Source organism: Suillus clintonianus, assembly GCF_016758775.1.
Source record: "Suillus clintonianus strain FC179 chromosome Unknown DEU56scaffold_39, whole genome shotgun sequence".
In the NCBI taxonomy this organism is placed as follows: domain Eukaryota; kingdom Fungi; phylum Basidiomycota; class Agaricomycetes; order Boletales; family Suillaceae; genus Suillus; species Suillus clintonianus.
Window position 1 is genome coordinate 246,840 of NW_024539263.1, and position 15,286 is coordinate 262,125.

At 49.0% G+C, this 15,286-nt stretch overlaps 5 protein-coding genes across 5 annotated transcripts; 3 read left to right on the plus strand and 2 right to left on the minus strand.

Moving 5' to 3' along the window:
• The first annotated feature begins 3,110 nt into the window (after positions 1-3,110).
• Positions 3,111-6,144, plus strand: DEU56DRAFT_366305 (fungal-specific transcription factor domain-containing protein). Its single transcript, XM_041345882.1, has 10 exons — positions 3,111-3,183; positions 3,243-3,540; positions 3,594-3,605; positions 3,656-4,237; positions 4,297-4,306; positions 4,359-4,559; positions 4,615-4,824; positions 4,878-5,083; positions 5,137-5,268; positions 5,327-6,144. The coding sequence occupies exons 1-10, from the start codon at positions 3,161-3,163 to the stop codon at positions 5,828-5,830; spliced, it is 2,178 nt and encodes a 725-aa protein (XP_041208103.1). The 5' UTR covers positions 3,111-3,160; the 3' UTR covers positions 5,831-6,144.
• A 718-nt stretch (positions 6,145-6,862) lies between these two features.
• Positions 6,863-8,978, plus strand: DEU56DRAFT_871582 (Alpha/Beta hydrolase protein; the record flags this gene model as incomplete). The annotated part of the gene is made up of 11 exons (XM_041355711.1): positions 6,863-7,166; positions 7,222-7,305; positions 7,375-7,404; positions 7,465-7,652; positions 7,728-7,832; positions 7,885-8,015; positions 8,067-8,177; positions 8,240-8,420; positions 8,497-8,636; positions 8,698-8,827; positions 8,868-8,978. The coding sequence occupies 11 exons, from the start codon at positions 6,863-6,865 to the stop codon at positions 8,976-8,978; spliced, it is 1,515 nt and encodes a 504-aa protein (XP_041208104.1).
• Positions 8,979-9,323: 345 nt separating this feature from the next.
• DEU56DRAFT_913124 (HSP20-like chaperone) lies at positions 9,324-9,929 on the minus strand (the record flags this gene model as incomplete). Its single annotated transcript, XM_041357489.1, has 3 exons — positions 9,324-9,416; positions 9,471-9,702; positions 9,757-9,929. 3 exons carry the CDS (start codon positions 9,927-9,929, stop codon positions 9,324-9,326), a joined length of 498 nt encoding a protein of 165 aa, XP_041208105.1.
• Positions 9,930-10,503: 574 nt separating this feature from the next.
• On the plus strand, positions 10,504-12,141 carry DEU56DRAFT_871583 (hinge domain of cleavage stimulation factor subunit 2-domain-containing protein; the record flags this gene model as incomplete). The annotated part of the gene is made up of 8 exons (XM_041355712.1): positions 10,504-10,522; positions 10,576-10,625; positions 10,656-10,705; positions 10,759-10,817; positions 11,005-11,369; positions 11,438-11,914; positions 11,970-12,053; positions 12,112-12,141. 8 exons carry the CDS (start codon positions 10,504-10,506, stop codon positions 12,139-12,141), a joined length of 1,134 nt encoding a protein of 377 aa, XP_041208106.1.
• A 181-nt stretch (positions 12,142-12,322) lies between these two features.
• Positions 12,323-15,190, minus strand: DEU56DRAFT_871584 (uncharacterized protein; the record flags this gene model as incomplete). Its single annotated transcript, XM_041355713.1, has 14 exons — positions 12,323-12,480; positions 12,543-12,672; positions 12,730-12,784; positions 12,838-13,139; positions 13,197-13,633; positions 13,684-13,714; positions 13,765-14,010; positions 14,063-14,209; positions 14,261-14,378; positions 14,430-14,559; positions 14,610-14,691; positions 14,741-14,874; positions 14,924-15,005; positions 15,056-15,190. 14 exons carry the CDS (start codon positions 15,188-15,190, stop codon positions 12,323-12,325), a joined length of 2,187 nt encoding a protein of 728 aa, XP_041208107.1.
• Between the last annotated feature and the right edge of the window lie 96 nt (positions 15,191-15,286).

Here is a 15,286-nt window from a genome sequence, read left to right on the forward strand (position 1 = left end):
CCTCTAATCGCTGATGCCAGCAAACAGGTTCACATTGCGTACAAACTGTGGACATCCGACGGTTCTGCGCGGCCTTGGCATGTGAAATGAGACCGTAAGACTCACATTTAGTATCGCGTTATTGAGAGGGTATAAAAGTTCTCAAAGTACGCTCACTTCGTTTACTACCTGTTGCGCTGATTTCTTGGTATCATGCGACACTGTTTATGACAAACATGAAGTTTCCGAATACTTGAAATTGTCTGGGGGACTCTGGGGGGTGTTAACTGGTGCTCAAGAAGGTGTATGACTCCACACATGCCGCTTTCCGAGAGTGCGACGTTTTAATGTTCCTTCACACAGCAACAGCCGGATCGCCAATTTGGACGCAGGCACATTCGACGTTGACATCGACGATTTATCACGCGATTCCAAATGTATTGGCAATGAGCAGCTCGCTGGGTAATCGTCATGAGTACCATTCATTTCGTTTCCAGCGCGGACCCTCAAAGTCCCACATGCCTCATTACTGACAATGAATTCAATACCGCGCCACCCATGGAAATGAGCGCGCTGTGATTCTACCCGACTTCACAGACAATAATTTTCATTTCGGCTGTTGATACAGCTATCTGATATGGACACTCGATAGTGTTTGCTCCCGCGAACATCATCTCCTGGGTGCTTCCACCTCCCACAGATTTTATTGGGGAAGATGGAGAAGGGATTCAAAGCTCCGAGTTCGGGTCCGGGCAACGCACCATCGTTCGTGATGACAGACTGCCCAGCATCACCGCCGACGTCGCTGCAGTAACCGTCTACTACTCTTATTGTCTTACGTTGGTCTTAAGGATGCTCCTCACGAGTCCTCACGCCAGCAAGATAATCGATTGAAATAAGCAGTGTCGTACACGCGGTGACATCAACTGTCTACCCTCAGTACATTTGGAGCGGGAATTAAACATTGTTACAACACCCAGATAGCATGCGTACTAATCATATTGTCTTATCTCGTATCTCCAAGTACCGAACCACAAATCACAGGATATATTGATGCCTCCTTCAAGTAATCTTGAGTGGAACCAACTTCTCAGTCGGGCACAAAAATTGCAAATTCGTTACAAAGTTCTGCACGAGAGTTCTCCAGCGATATGTAGCTGTGAACCCAGCTGACTAGTCACTGCATCTAGAACGCGAATCAGCTACTGACAACTCAATTTAAATGGGAACCCTATCGATTGCACATACAAAAGACCTTCCCAAAATTGCAAATTCTTTACAAAGTTCTGAAGCCGCCAAAGACAACATGTAGACATGTGGACTCGTTGGTACAAATTACAGCGACTTGAATTAATGTTCTCAGTGCCCAGGAAGCGAGCTTTGAACATGTGATAAATTGTTTTCTAAGCTTGCTCTTGCGCCGTCATCAGCCGACTGTCGCCCAAATCAATTCACGATAATCGCCACCTAGTATCAGGACAACCCCAAACCTCAAAAAACTCAAAAAACGCTCCACGATGGCTATGCCGGCACTCCAGTAGCCCCGCGCGCGTAGGGAAGTACCTTCATTTGCTTATGTACTTGCCAATCAGCAACAGCGCTCAAGTGATTGCTTCTCTATAGTGGTCACTACGCATGCCCGTGATGCCCAAACACAGGCTTTGGAAATTCAGCCGCTTGGGGCGACTCAGTTGCGTAAAGAAAAGCTCCAAAACACATCTGAACTTTGACTTCAAGCGCTTTTCGACCGACTCGACTTCGTACCAGATGCGGCCTAGTGACAGTGACTTCAACTTTATGCAATGAGTAAGTAATCGTAATTGCAGCAGTGGCGTAGCGACTATCGGAAGTTTCTTCATTGAACGCGCGTCGCGTGAACGTTCCCTGTGGCAGTGCCGCTGCTACGCTGCTGAGAAGTTTCATAACTCAGTTTGGGTCAAAGAACATATCCGCGATAGACATAATAGCAGAAAATCAATCTGGGCCAAATTTCAAAGGTCAACAACGAGCGCATTCTGCCGACATGGATGTGCCCTTCAAAGTCTTGGCGGTAAGAGCATCATCCATCAATATCGACTGTCATACCTTAAGGGTCTAAGCTGAAGGCGATTACTTATCAGATCAGGCCCATCAAGGATATCAGACCCTCGTGGGTTATGCATGGCAGCATTCTCAATATAGCACCATGAATCCACAGAAAGGCGAACCGAAACTGGCTTCAATCTTACTGAGTGCCTGTAACCTCCAGGGGATAGTTACTGGTACTTAACCAATCCGATGGTGCCAGCAAAGAGAGTGGAGTGTAGGAGAGCGGAGGTTCTATTCTTATCACGAAGACCATGCGTGTTTTCGACCTGTCCAGGGGAACTTAATGCACTGGGCTCGGCAATGACCGTGACCGCGACCTCGTTGTCGGTACTTTAATACTAAAAACTAGCTGAGTAATAGCATCATATTGCTACTATTTAGTACCTAAGAGAGCTGACCATTGTAGGGTTGGCCTGAAGTCCTATGGTCACAATATTGGGACAGATTTTGATAGGAAGTGTACACTGATGCCTACCCTTAACACGCAGACCGTCGTAGTGTGGAAGAAACATCATGGTCGGTAAAACGATTAGCCGAGCATCATTGACTGAAGCATAAAAATGGGATGCGAACTCTATCCCTTCATGCCATAAAATCGCGAAATCAGTGCCGGGAACTCAATAGCAATCTTTGAATCAGTTCCACTGCTTTGATTTCGCCAAGAAACTGACCCTATTAATATAGATCTGCTCTGCACCCGAGTCCGAGGATCCCATTTAAACCGCGACATTACCATGCAGTAGTACTAGTCGAGACTCCGACGTTGATCTTCTCTGTGATGAGCAACAGCAAGGACAGACAGCGAACAAGAGGAGAGATAGCATGCGCGGAGTGTCGTAGGTCTGTTTTCTATCACAATGGTCTCTTTGTCGTGATATTTACTTTTCATGATAACCTATCAGACTGAAAGCCCGATGTGACAGGCAAGGTAAATCTTTTACTTTAAAGTTGTCCTGGACATCGGACTGATCGTACCCATAGTGCCATGCTCTACTTGTATCAAAAGAGGATGCAGTATGCTTTGCCCTAATGGTGAGAATTCATTCATGACATCGAACATGGAAATCTTGCATACAGATCATGCGTAGGTACGATGCCTCCAGGAAAAGGTAGCCGGTAAGCATGGCGCCGCCATACAGGTGCACTAAGTCTGAAGATGGCATTCCTACCATCAGCTTCGTCGGTGTTGCCGAAGATTATCTACGTCACAAGGCTGCCAAGCTGGAAGAGCGAATGCGCTCACTTGAGGACGCTCTTGCGATCCTGCAGGTCAATACTTCCACTCCGCCGCACCCATTGCTGGCCAAAATATGGTCATCTGAAGAGGCTGATAACGGGAGCAGCGTCGACACCACACCTACGAGGGCAGAATTCAATCTACATGGTCTGATAGATTCTTTAGGCTCTTTGCACCTTGATGGTGATCCACAATCTGGTGCTTCTCGTTTCTTTGGACCTTCCGGGGGTTCTGAGGTGCGGACTAGACAATTTCCCATGACACGCTATGAAACTTACTTCAGCTTTAGAGTTTATTGCTGGTTTGTCTTATCCACTCTTCTGGAGCGCCCAGCCAACAATGACCACATAGGCTGCAAAACGAGCTATCCCAGGGGTTCCGTCATCATCGACAGAGGAACAAGAAATCGATGCTGATTACCTGCCTTCTCACATCAGCGCCCTTGACAAGGCTTTCCCTTTCACACCCTCGGGGCTTCCTAAAGAACGGATCCGAGAGATGATAGAATCCTACTTACCGTCAATCCAGCGCGCTGTTTCGCTATGTGAGACCTTCCTAAAGTCTCTCTCATGGATGTTCCAAATAGTTTCGCGACAGCAAATTATTGACCATCTCATCCCGTTGATATACAGACCGGGGATAAAATCATTGGAGCGGCCTCGTTACGGTCCACATGACCTGGCCTTGTTATTCAGTGTGCTAGCGATCGGAGCTTTGGTTGATCCTGCCCTTCCCCCATATAACGCCGAAGCTCGTCACTATCAAAGAATGGCGCGCGCCGCCTTGTGCCTGCAATCTGTGTTTTCGGAGCGGTCTGTGGTCACGCTTAAGGTCTTGCATCTTATGAGCGTGTACTACGGCATGAGTGGCGTCGAGAGCAACTTGGAACTTTGTTATTCCCTTCTCAACCTTGCTGGTCAAGCCGCACTTCAGGTTAGTTCCAAGCTACAGGTATCACGATCATCAGACAGACCTCTGACGAGCATTATTAGATTGGGTTCCGTATGTTGTGTCACAAGGCAACCAGTGATACGTGGCTAATGTCACCATGTAGACAAGGATCCTTCACGATGGGGTTTTGAGGGGCGAGAAGCTTATGAACGCCGTTCATACTTCTGGACTCTCTTTTCTCAAACTCTCTGGCAAAGCCTGGTCACTGGGCGCCCTCCCGTGATTATGCCAGCTGTCGTCGACTGCCAAATCCCTAGTGACTGTGACGAGGCTACGTACCAGTCTGGAGAAATCCCCATTGGATGTAAGGTCATTTCACCACATAACTGCATGAGAAAGAGCTCTAATACATTGCAAAGTTGGCAACTGGAGTTCTCGGTACACGATGGAGTGTCTAGCATCGATCATCGAGCTCACTCAGGCTGCAAAGCCACCTGACTACCAAACTGTCCTCGAGTTGGACCGCAAAATACGAGAGTTTTCTGTACCTGTGTTTACGGATTCAACTAATTTCGACCGTACGCCCATGGAGATGCGCTCCTTTGCTCAATCGCGTTACAGAGAACTCAGTGCGTGTCACAGTGCTTTCATGCTTTCATATTGACTGACTTGAATTGCAAAGCGCTCATGTTCTTGCACAGAGGTTTCTTTGCACAGGCTATGTCAGATTTTCCTTCAGATCCGCTTAGAAGCCCTCTAGGCCGATCATTCATGGTTGCCTACCAATGTGCCAGTATACTGATCACAACAACTATCAACCAATTCACGTCACAACCCGTATTATGTTCCCGAGTATGGCGAATATGGTCATTTGCATTCTCAGCATCAGTACGCGGATATATATCTCATGTGGCGGTTTGTGCTAACAATAATTCATCAAGGTTATCGTTGGCACCGTTGCCATCCGAAGACTAGGCATAAAGTTGGACCCGGACCCATTCGAGCATCTGGAAAGGGCGTGCTCATTGTTTCACGAAGCGGCGCAGACTAGTAGCCGCGCCAAAAAGGCGCTGGTGAGTTTTGAGCAAGGGTGGCTGTCAGTTACCAAAGCTCACTATTATGCCTCCGAAGCCAATTTTGCTTCGGCTTCGTCAAAAAGCGGTCCATGCGAGGATGGATCCCCTTCAACACGTCAACCACCTGCCGTCTTCTGAATCAGAGGATGAGCCTGACGAACTAGAGGTGTTTGGTGGTCGGACAATATTGGTCACAAAATCTTGCAAGCAAGTTTCGCGGACTTCCCAACTTCCAATCCAGCTTGCGAGTTCCACGGCGACTCAAAACAAGCCCCCAAACCAACGGGACAATTATCAGTCGCATCTCAACATCCCTTCGGTTCCGGAAGGGGTTGACTATACACTTGAGGAAGGGACGGTTGGGCTGCCTGAGTTGGAATTGCTTCACCGGGAGGTTTCTGGGCCATTATACTCTCGCTCTCCGTGCGCTCCTTCGCTATATGGTCCCCAACAAGGACAGCAAGGGGATTTGGTGCTGGAAGACAGGTGGTCCTCCTTCGTACATAACGCATCTCTTCCTCCAGGGTACTTTTCCCATCTCGGTCCACAAGCCCGTTGACTGATTCATGATTGCATTTGTCTTCACGATTGCACTTATCCCGTGCGATGCGGTTGATTCGCCTCAAGTACTGTAACTATATCACGATCTGATTGGATACATTCATCTTTAATGTGTTCGTACATTACAGCAAGTTAAGCCTTCCGTTTAATTGTATTTACCTGCTATAAACAGCTTTTACAGTGCTTCTATCATTATGTATATATGGTGGTCATTGTCCAGCCAGTTGGAGAAGGAGAACGAAGGCCGTGGGGCTCGAAGTCCTAGACATGGTGAGCACGGCGCAACTGTAATTTGCTAATGGATAGCGCCACAGTGGCGTATCCAGTGCGCGGCGCTTCGAGAGTTGAACTTAAAGGCGGAGACGGCATCATCTGGTACGGTGCAAGTGGAAGCAGTCAAACGGGAATGATGCACTGTCTCCTCGAATATGATGGACACTGAGGGCAGCACGTGAGGGGGAGGCAGCTTTCCTGACCGATGCGGGCGGGATGTGTCGCGAGCGAAGGTTCATTAGAAGTGCGGTGAGTTTAGGTGACTTTGGAGTCCAGTTGGTGCATGCGAGCTTAACGCGGCGATTTCTGCCTGAGACGGACCCACAAGAATGCGTTTTTTTTTCGCGCTTGCATGAGGGCTGAAATACTGAGATCTAGGAATTCAGGGGTTCGTGGCGGAGATAATGTGAGAGATGGTTGCAAATATCGTGATAGCTATTGTTTCTCTGACTCTCTGCAGTCAGATTTTCCGCTTTATCAACCTCTTCGTTACCGTGAACCCCTTCGAAATGTCCTGGCACCCCGAAGCGTAATGCACCGTCGAAAGCGGGGTGAAGTCTTTCGCCTCGGTTTCCTAAAACAATCTTCAAAGCATAAGCCCGGCCTTGCACTGTATGAATTATTACCAGATTCAATGGCCACCTGGTCACCTATCAGTGACCTACTCCCGCGGAACAGTGGGCTGTTCCGCAGAAGGGGGTTTAAAAAACCCATGCTTGTTGAATGGCAGACGACTCTCCGATCTCCCCACTCAGAAATGCTCAGCGCAATGTTCACGTTGCTGAACCTCGCCCTATTGCATGGTGCACTTGCACAGACCTCCATGGGCCCCACAGTCGATGTAGGATATGCGACATATCTGGGCAGCCAGTCATACCCAAACACGGTGGCATACCTTGGCATACCGTATGCCGAGCCCCCTGTAGGCGACCTGCGCTTCCACGCAACTGTCCCTCTGAACACGACGCGTGTGAGTGAAGAGGCTAACTTGAGCGGGAAAGCAGTGGTCAGCGCAACCTACTACCCAGACTTTTGTATCCAGGGAACAACAGGTCACGGTTGTATGTGTGATTAACTTTAACTTAGATATTTTCTCTGACTCGGACCGTGATCCAGCCATGGATGCGGGAGGAGCGGGATCGGAGGACTGCTTGAAAGTCAACATCTACGCACCATACGGTGCCAAAGCAGGCAATAATTGTATGTTTCAGATGTTTAACCTGTGCGTCCTAATTTCTCATTGCTTTACCAACGGTTCTGTGTAAGTAGTGCCTGTGCTGTTCTATATTCATGGTGGAGGTAAGCCGTGTTATCAAGTGACAAGGACGACCGTAGCTGTTTACTCATCGGTTGTCACAGGTTATGTTCGTGGAAATCCACGCAACTGGCCATTTGATAGCTGGATCAACCAAAGTCCGAATGTTATCATCGTGTCTGTTTATTACCGTCTTGATTCTTTCGGCTTCTTGAGCACTCCCGAGTTCACCGACCCCGCATACGGCGACTTTAATGCGGGGATCAAGGACCAAATCCAGGCGCTCAAATGGGTCAAGTCATAGCATCGGCAAATTTGGCGGCGTCCCAACTGAAGTGACCATCAACGGTCAGAGCGCCGGCGGTAGCTCCGTGGACTGCACATGATTGCCAACGAAGGGGAACAGCTTTTTTCTGGCGCCATTGCGCAAAGCGTCTTCAGGACGCCACTTCCCACCCCTGTGCAACAGCAGGTATGCTAAGCGCTGAACCTAGATAGACGCCCAATCTAACGCCGAATAACAGCCACTCTTCCAATTCTACGCATCGTATGCAGGGTGTGGAACGGGTCCTGTGGCAGAGCAAATGACATGCCTCCGTGGTGCAACAATCAGCGCGCTTGCACGGGCACAGGATGCTGCAGTCCAGGGAAGGTTGTGCGTCCTGTCCACTCAAAAGCACTCATTTCCGCAGCTGACGGGAAGCAGTTCCGGGTCGTATAATGCATTCCACCCCGTCTTGGACGGCGTGTTGATCACAGGACATCCTACGTCAAAGTTCCAGCGCAACGAGTTCGTTCATGTTCCGCTTATAGTTGGGTACGTTGACACAAGAGGAGTCATTTCGGTGCCGCGCTCCCACTGATGGCAACGTTTCATAGCGCAACGTCCAATGAGACTCGTTCTGACGGAGAGAGTATCCCTCTGGCACTTAAGGGATTTTTCCCATCACTGACAGACGCAGACATTCGGGAGTTCTTGCGGCTATATCCAGTAGATGAATTTAATTCTCCGAGTCAGCAGTTGCAGGTGGCCACAGGAGAACCTGAATTGATATGCGGTGTAAGTCTGAGCCTAATATAATACACCGCCATAGTCTCTTGAATCATACTAACAATACCCCATTTGTACGCGTCAGCGCCAGGCCATGGGCAGCCCATCTTCGCTACATTCCAACACTTGGACTTATCGGTACAACACACCCAACCCCACGAGCGGTACCGACGTCGTTGAACATGCTGCGGAGAACTGGATGATGTTTGATGGCACAAACACTGGGTGGGCATCTGACACAGTCCATCCTAAATAAAAGCACGGACTCACAGAAGTGACTTTTTAGGTTCAATGGCTCTGCGACATTTATGCCACAGACACCCGCCGAAGCCGCATTCGCTTCCGAACTCATTGCTTACTGGCTTTCCTTCGTGCGCACCGGCAATCCGAATATTTACAAGCTAGACAAGTCTCCGGTCTGGGAGCAGTATACCAGTCCGGATGGTTCTGATGCAGAACCCGCAAAACCTGACGAATGTGAGTGGTAGCTATATGGAGAGACGGCCTGCTACGGAGGCTGTCAGATGTGCATTTGCAATTAGTAAGGCGCAGGCTTGCGAAAATTAGGTTGTGACTCGTCCAATACATTTACATTGTTCTCCCAACGTGTATGAAATCCAAAATTGTAACAATACATTGCCGGTGTGAATCTGCCAAGTGCTATCATACAACACAGGAACCTGTCAGCGATGACTCTAAGTGCGCGTGTATAAGTCTTCGATGGCAATCAAAACTGCAACAAAAACAGTGAATAAGTGGAGATATCTATGGTAACAATTAACCCCTGTACCAAAAATATACCCATCTAGGGATACAAATTGTGCATAGCATACAAATCATAATGTAGGAGCCGGGAGAGCTGTCCAGGAGAACGGATATGGTAGAACATGATGCTACAGCATGGCAGAAGAATCACTGCGGAGAACGAGATATAGCGCCCGGAGGAAAGCGAGGCCAAGATACGAGCAGCATGCCATCACTCATTGTCGCTGATATGGTACTCATCTGGACAAATAGGGTTAGATAGTGATACAGAAGCCACGAATTCGTGGAACTCACCATTGTACCAGATGGAACATCCAGTGTACGAAGAAACTTTCCGTACTTGATCTCCCTCACAGGATAGTTCACGGATGCAGACTGATCAGAAGGTGCTTTTGAGACGCGTTCGCCTGAAACAGCGAGAAGGTTATTGCGCTCGAGTGTGACCCGTACATCATCTGCTTTCATGCCGGGAAGTTCAAGCGTGGCTGTAATACGCGAGGAAGATGGATCGTCACATATTTCTGCTCTGAAAATGATGTTAGCGGAAAGGTTTTCGACCAGTACAAAATGCAACTCGTACCTTGGTTTGAATATCACGTCGCCTTGAGATTGTTCTTGCACTCTACGCAACCTTTGTTCGTGAAGCAGACGAAAGACATATCTCCTTGCCAAGGCACGATCCAAGGCCTGGAATTGTTCGTTGGTATTCCGAGAGTTAGACAGTTTGCGAAGAGGAGAAGTGGTGACGGTCATTTATCGAATGTTGTGTTGCAAGATTTTGCAGACTCTTTATAAATGTCGCATCTTGCCGAGATCGGCATGATTAGTCCAGGACATGCCCCAATTTTCTACCCGAATGATCGGAATGAGGCTGTGCACATGCACAGCTTGACACAGCAGTCCGGGCGGGGTCCAGTAGAGACCACACACAGTTGACACACAGCATCTTGAGTGGAGTCTCGATGAGTCCGACTTGAGCTCGGAGGACTGGGCTGATCCGTGAATGAGGCTAATCAGTTGAAAGTGCTACCATTGACGAGGCCGCAGTGACAATGACTCTCACTGACTTTAGACCGAGCAGTAAGGATCTTAGCAAGTCATACGGAACCCAGCTTTGCTTATGAACCGAGACAAGAGTTTGAACTTTGAAGGGATATGAATCAGCGAAACGATTCGTCAGAATTTTGTCAATGTCACAATGTCACACATCATCCTGTGGCCCGAAATTACCGTGACTTACCAGCGCTTAACCCATTGAACTTTCCCGACCGTTCTCGTAGCAACTCAATTTTGCATTGCTTTCTTTCAGTCTCGACACGTTCTCGAAATGAGTAAGGTTGTTTTCGGTAGGTCCACCCTGGGTGTCGCATTGCTTTTACTAACACCTTTTTCCCTCCAGTGGGGAATGTCCCCTACAACATGGGAGAGGAAAGTCATCAATCTTTCATGGTACCATTCCGACAGAACCTTTTTGTATAGGAACAACTCATCGACGTCTTCAAGTCGGTCGGTCAAGTCGTGGGCTTCAGGTCCGTCTCACTCTTCCTGGCCCGCACACCTACTTATGCCAATGCTTTTTTAGACTGGTCTTCGACAGAGAGACAGGGAAACCTAGAGGTTATGGCTTCTGTGAATTTGCTGGTACATCCAATTCATTTTTTATTTTTGTATACCTTGATGCATGTCTGACTTCAAATCGGCTCTTTTCCGCAATCCCGCCTAACTTGTGCCTCTCGTCGCGTCTCTCTCGATTCACTGTGTCATTCTGTGTTACCCGTACCGGTTTACACGGACTCAAAACTTATGTGTTCGCATTTGTGCCTTGAAGATCATGAAACCGCTGCATCTGCTGTTCGGAACCTCAATAATGCCGATGTTGGTGGCCGCCCGTTACGAATTGACCTCGCCGACTCCGATCCCTTCCTCGAAGGCAAGACCACTGTGCGAGGCGAGCTGCTCGATGGGAGTGATCCGAGAGGCCGCTGGCGTGATCACCGTGAGCAACAAGACCGCGACCGCGACCGATATGATAATCTTCGCGATCAACCCAAAACTCAAGACCCAAATTCTTTCTTGTCAAGTTTGCCACCCGGTGTACCCATACCTCCTGGGTCGACTGCATTAGATACCATCAGTCAGACACTTGCAACTATGAGCCCGGCTCAATTGGTCGAAGTGCTTGCCCAGATGAAGGTGTGCTGCGGTCTGCACCGGGGAGTGACTCAGAATTAATGACGTGTGTGCGGATCTTGTTTGTGTAGGCTTTTGTGATCACCCACCCGGATCAAGCGAAGGCACTTCTCGTTGCGCATCCGCAGTATGCTTATGCTTTGTTCCAAGCATTGCTGCTGAACAAAATAGTAGACCAGAGTGTTCTTCAGGTATGTCGTAATAATTTCGGTGTGGAGCGACCGTCGAGCGAAATGGCAATTGCACAGCGCATGCTTCAAGCAACTGCGGGTAGCGGGGCTCCCCCGGGTCCAGGAATTTCTCAACCGCCCCACCACACAATGCAATACCAGCAGCCTCCACCCATGCACCAGCCCCAGCCCCAACCGCACATACCTCCGCCAATGTCCGCCCCGCCCCCACAGTCAACCGCTCCACCGAGTATGTACACGCACCAACAGCCCCCGTCGCATATGTCAGCTCCGCAGCAACAACAGTCTTGGTATCGGCCTCCACCCCCGCCCCACCCGGCTCCCATGCCTGACCTGAGCATTGATCCGGCCCAAAGGGTCTGTCCTGATTTGCCTTGATCTAGATGTTTAACTCACGTGCCTGGATGTACAGCAAATGCTCATGCAAGTACTCAGCTTAACTCCGGACCAGATCAATGGCTTGCCGCCTTCCGAGCGAGAAGCAGTCCAGAACTTGGTATGTCTGATCCGAGTCATATTTGGTGAACTTCACTCACCCAGGCTCCGGGTGAAAGCGCAATCAATTTTTGGGTATCTCAGCCTAGTGGATCTCCGGAGCGTGTCTGGAGCCTGGAGCCGCGGCACACAGGGCACACCTTGTATTCTAAAAATAGCTATTTTTATGCTATGCCAGCTTGAGATCGATGATCGTCGATGCCTTTCGCATTCATCAGAATCAGAATCAGATTACCTATCTTCCAGATTTGCTACATACTATCTTCACTATTACACCAACTTGTTTGCGAGACTCCTTGACTTCTTCAGTGCCACCAATTTCTGCTCAATCTCTACAATTGGCGCCATCTCGCCTTTAGATTTGGTGCCGACGTCATCCCGGTTTCGAACATTAACCGAGCGGCTATCAAGTTCTTCCTGCCCGACCACTGAGTTGTGTGTGAATATGTTATGTCTAGCAGGACAGTGCAATGCAGAAGGGTTCTCTCACCGAGGATGAAGTTGTACTGCGCGATCTCGCCATTGCGGATCTTCTTCGGCAGCGTATCGGCTCCGTTGTCGACGTCTGCGAAAAGACCAAGATCGGTGAGACGAGTGGCTATCTCTTGGGCATATTCTTTCTGTGGAATCGATACGTGTCAGCATCGGATCGTCACGTTCTACCAGAGTATACTCACATACGGCACAGCAACCGGGATGACAAGAACTTGACGGGGTGAAAGCCAGAATGGCCTTGGCTCGTTATGAGTCAAGTGTAAAAGAAGATGATCAGAGCATGGACTCACCATTTTCCAGCAAAGTGCTCCGTGATGATCGCGATGAAGCGCTCTACGCTTCCCAAAATCGCACGATGGATCATGACAGGACGTGAAGGGGGCTTATCAGGGTTTGTCGTTTCGTCCGCGGAGCGATACTTCAAATCGAATCGCTGGGGGAGTTGGAAATCGAGCTGGATGGTCGCACACTGGAACGACCGGCGGAGCGCGTCACGGATGGTGATGTCGATCTTGGGGCCGTAGAATGCACCATCGCCAGGGTTGATTTGCCATTTGCCTGGATAGTCCTTATCGAGTGCTTTGGTGAGTTGCTATGCATCCGAAATGGTAAGTGTGCCGCTCATGGTACGCAGTGAGGGGAAACATACCTCTTCCGCGGCATTCCAAGTCTCGATGGTGCCAAGGTAGTTGTCGGGGCGAGTAGATAGCTCCAGGTGGAACTCAAAACCAAAGAGGCCATAGATGTGTTGCATGAAATCAAATAGTGCACCGATCTCATCTTCTATCTGCGAGGGCAGGCAGAACACGTGCGTGTCGTCCTGCACGAACCGCCGAACACGAGTGAGACCAGTGAGAGCCCCAGAAGCTTCGTTTCGATGGATGATACCAAATTCTGCCATGCGAATTGGAAGTTCCTTATAACTCCGATCTCGGGAGTCAAAGATGAGGCAGTGACCCGGGCAGTTCATGGGTTTCAATGCCCACTTCTCTTTTTCCACGTCAAGGGTGAACATGTCGTCCTTGTAATTCTGCCAGTGCCCAGAAGTCTCCCACAACTTCGAGTTGTACATGTTCGGGGAAATGACTGACAGATTGCTCAGCACCGGATGTCGTTTGAATTATCCATGAACCCACCTTCTTGGTATCCACGTTTCCAATACTCGGACTGTGCTGATGTCAGTTGAACTTCCTACTATATTTCGGGCTTCAACGCACCCTCATCAACTCAATTAGAGTGTTATAGATTCGAGTACCATGAGGAAGGAAGAAGCAACTTCCAGGACTGAGGTCATTGAAGAAAAATAATTCTTGTTCCCGACCGATCTTGCGGTGGTCCCGTTTCGCAGCCTCGACCAAGAATGCTTTGTACTCGCTCAGCTGCTTTTTATCTGGGAACGAGATACCGTAGATGCGTTGCAATGAGTCATTGTTTGCATCACCCAGGAAATATGATGCAGAGTTCTACAAGGGTTGTGTCAGAGCAATATCGAGCAAATTGTGGACTAATATTTGCCTTGGTGACCATGAATGCCTTGATCTTGCCGGTGTGTGGTATATGAGGACCGATACAGAGATCTACCATCGGTCCACAACGATACACAGTGGTAGAGGTGCCGTCTGGGATCTTGGTCTCAATCAAGTGCTTTTTGTATTTATTGTACTATGATAGTATTAGATGGGTGGGTGTTCTAGAAAATGTCGAAGGACATACGCTGAACATTTTCAGTAGATCCTCTTTCGACGCTACGAGGCGTTCGAATTTCTGCTTGTCTTTGACGGCGCTTTCTGAAAGCTTCTCCAGAGCGGGGTAATCTGCATTGGTAACAGCTCTGCGGCAAGTTAATACCTGACCCATCATAGTATTGGTCGGAACCGATTACCTGTCCTCAATAGCCATCTCGTAGAAGAAACCGTCGTCGGTTGGGGGACCAATGCATAGGTGGCAACCGTAATGCCGCTCAGCGGCTTCACCCAAAACATGTGCCGACGAATGCCAGAAGACCCTCTTGCCTGCAAAGATTGGTCAAAAGGTGTAAAGGCGGTGTATATCCCCAACGTACCTTCCGGATGTTCAAAGTCTAGTAATTCTAGTTTGCACGAAACCTCCAATGGTCGTTCTAAGTCCCATAGATCACCGTTGACCTGCCCGAATCATGTTATAATCTAAACATCAAGAAATGGAGTCACATACCTTTGCGATCACAATTCGTTCCGACAGACTCTTTGACACTTCTTTTGCAACATCCATGGGGCTAGTCTCCCAGCTAGTGCCCTTGCGCTCTGAACCATCAGGCATCGTGATAATGATCTCCTCCCGCGGTTGAGCTGAGACTGTGATCAGGATAATTGATCTTGGGATGGAGGCCATGCATACTTTTCACAAATTCATTGTATTTTGCGTGCAGTTCTTCGAACAGCTTGATGCGATGATCAAAAAAACCTGGTGCTGGTTGGAGCTACTCCCAAGTCAGTCAAAGGTGAAAGAAGATGTATGAGGATCACTGACTTCGAGTGGATACTGAGATGCTGCTGCCGCCGCCTTGTCCTTCTTCTCTTTTGGTTTCTTTGCATTTACAGCGTGTGGTCCATCTAGGGCGGGTATCTGGACGGGTTGCGAAGAAGACGCGACTGGAGTGGCCATGGCTGTCGAATGAGCGCGAAGAAAGCTGACTTGTGGCCTGTAGATACAAGGGAGATATATACAACGGGCTAGATATGGAGGAGCCCGAGTCAGAGA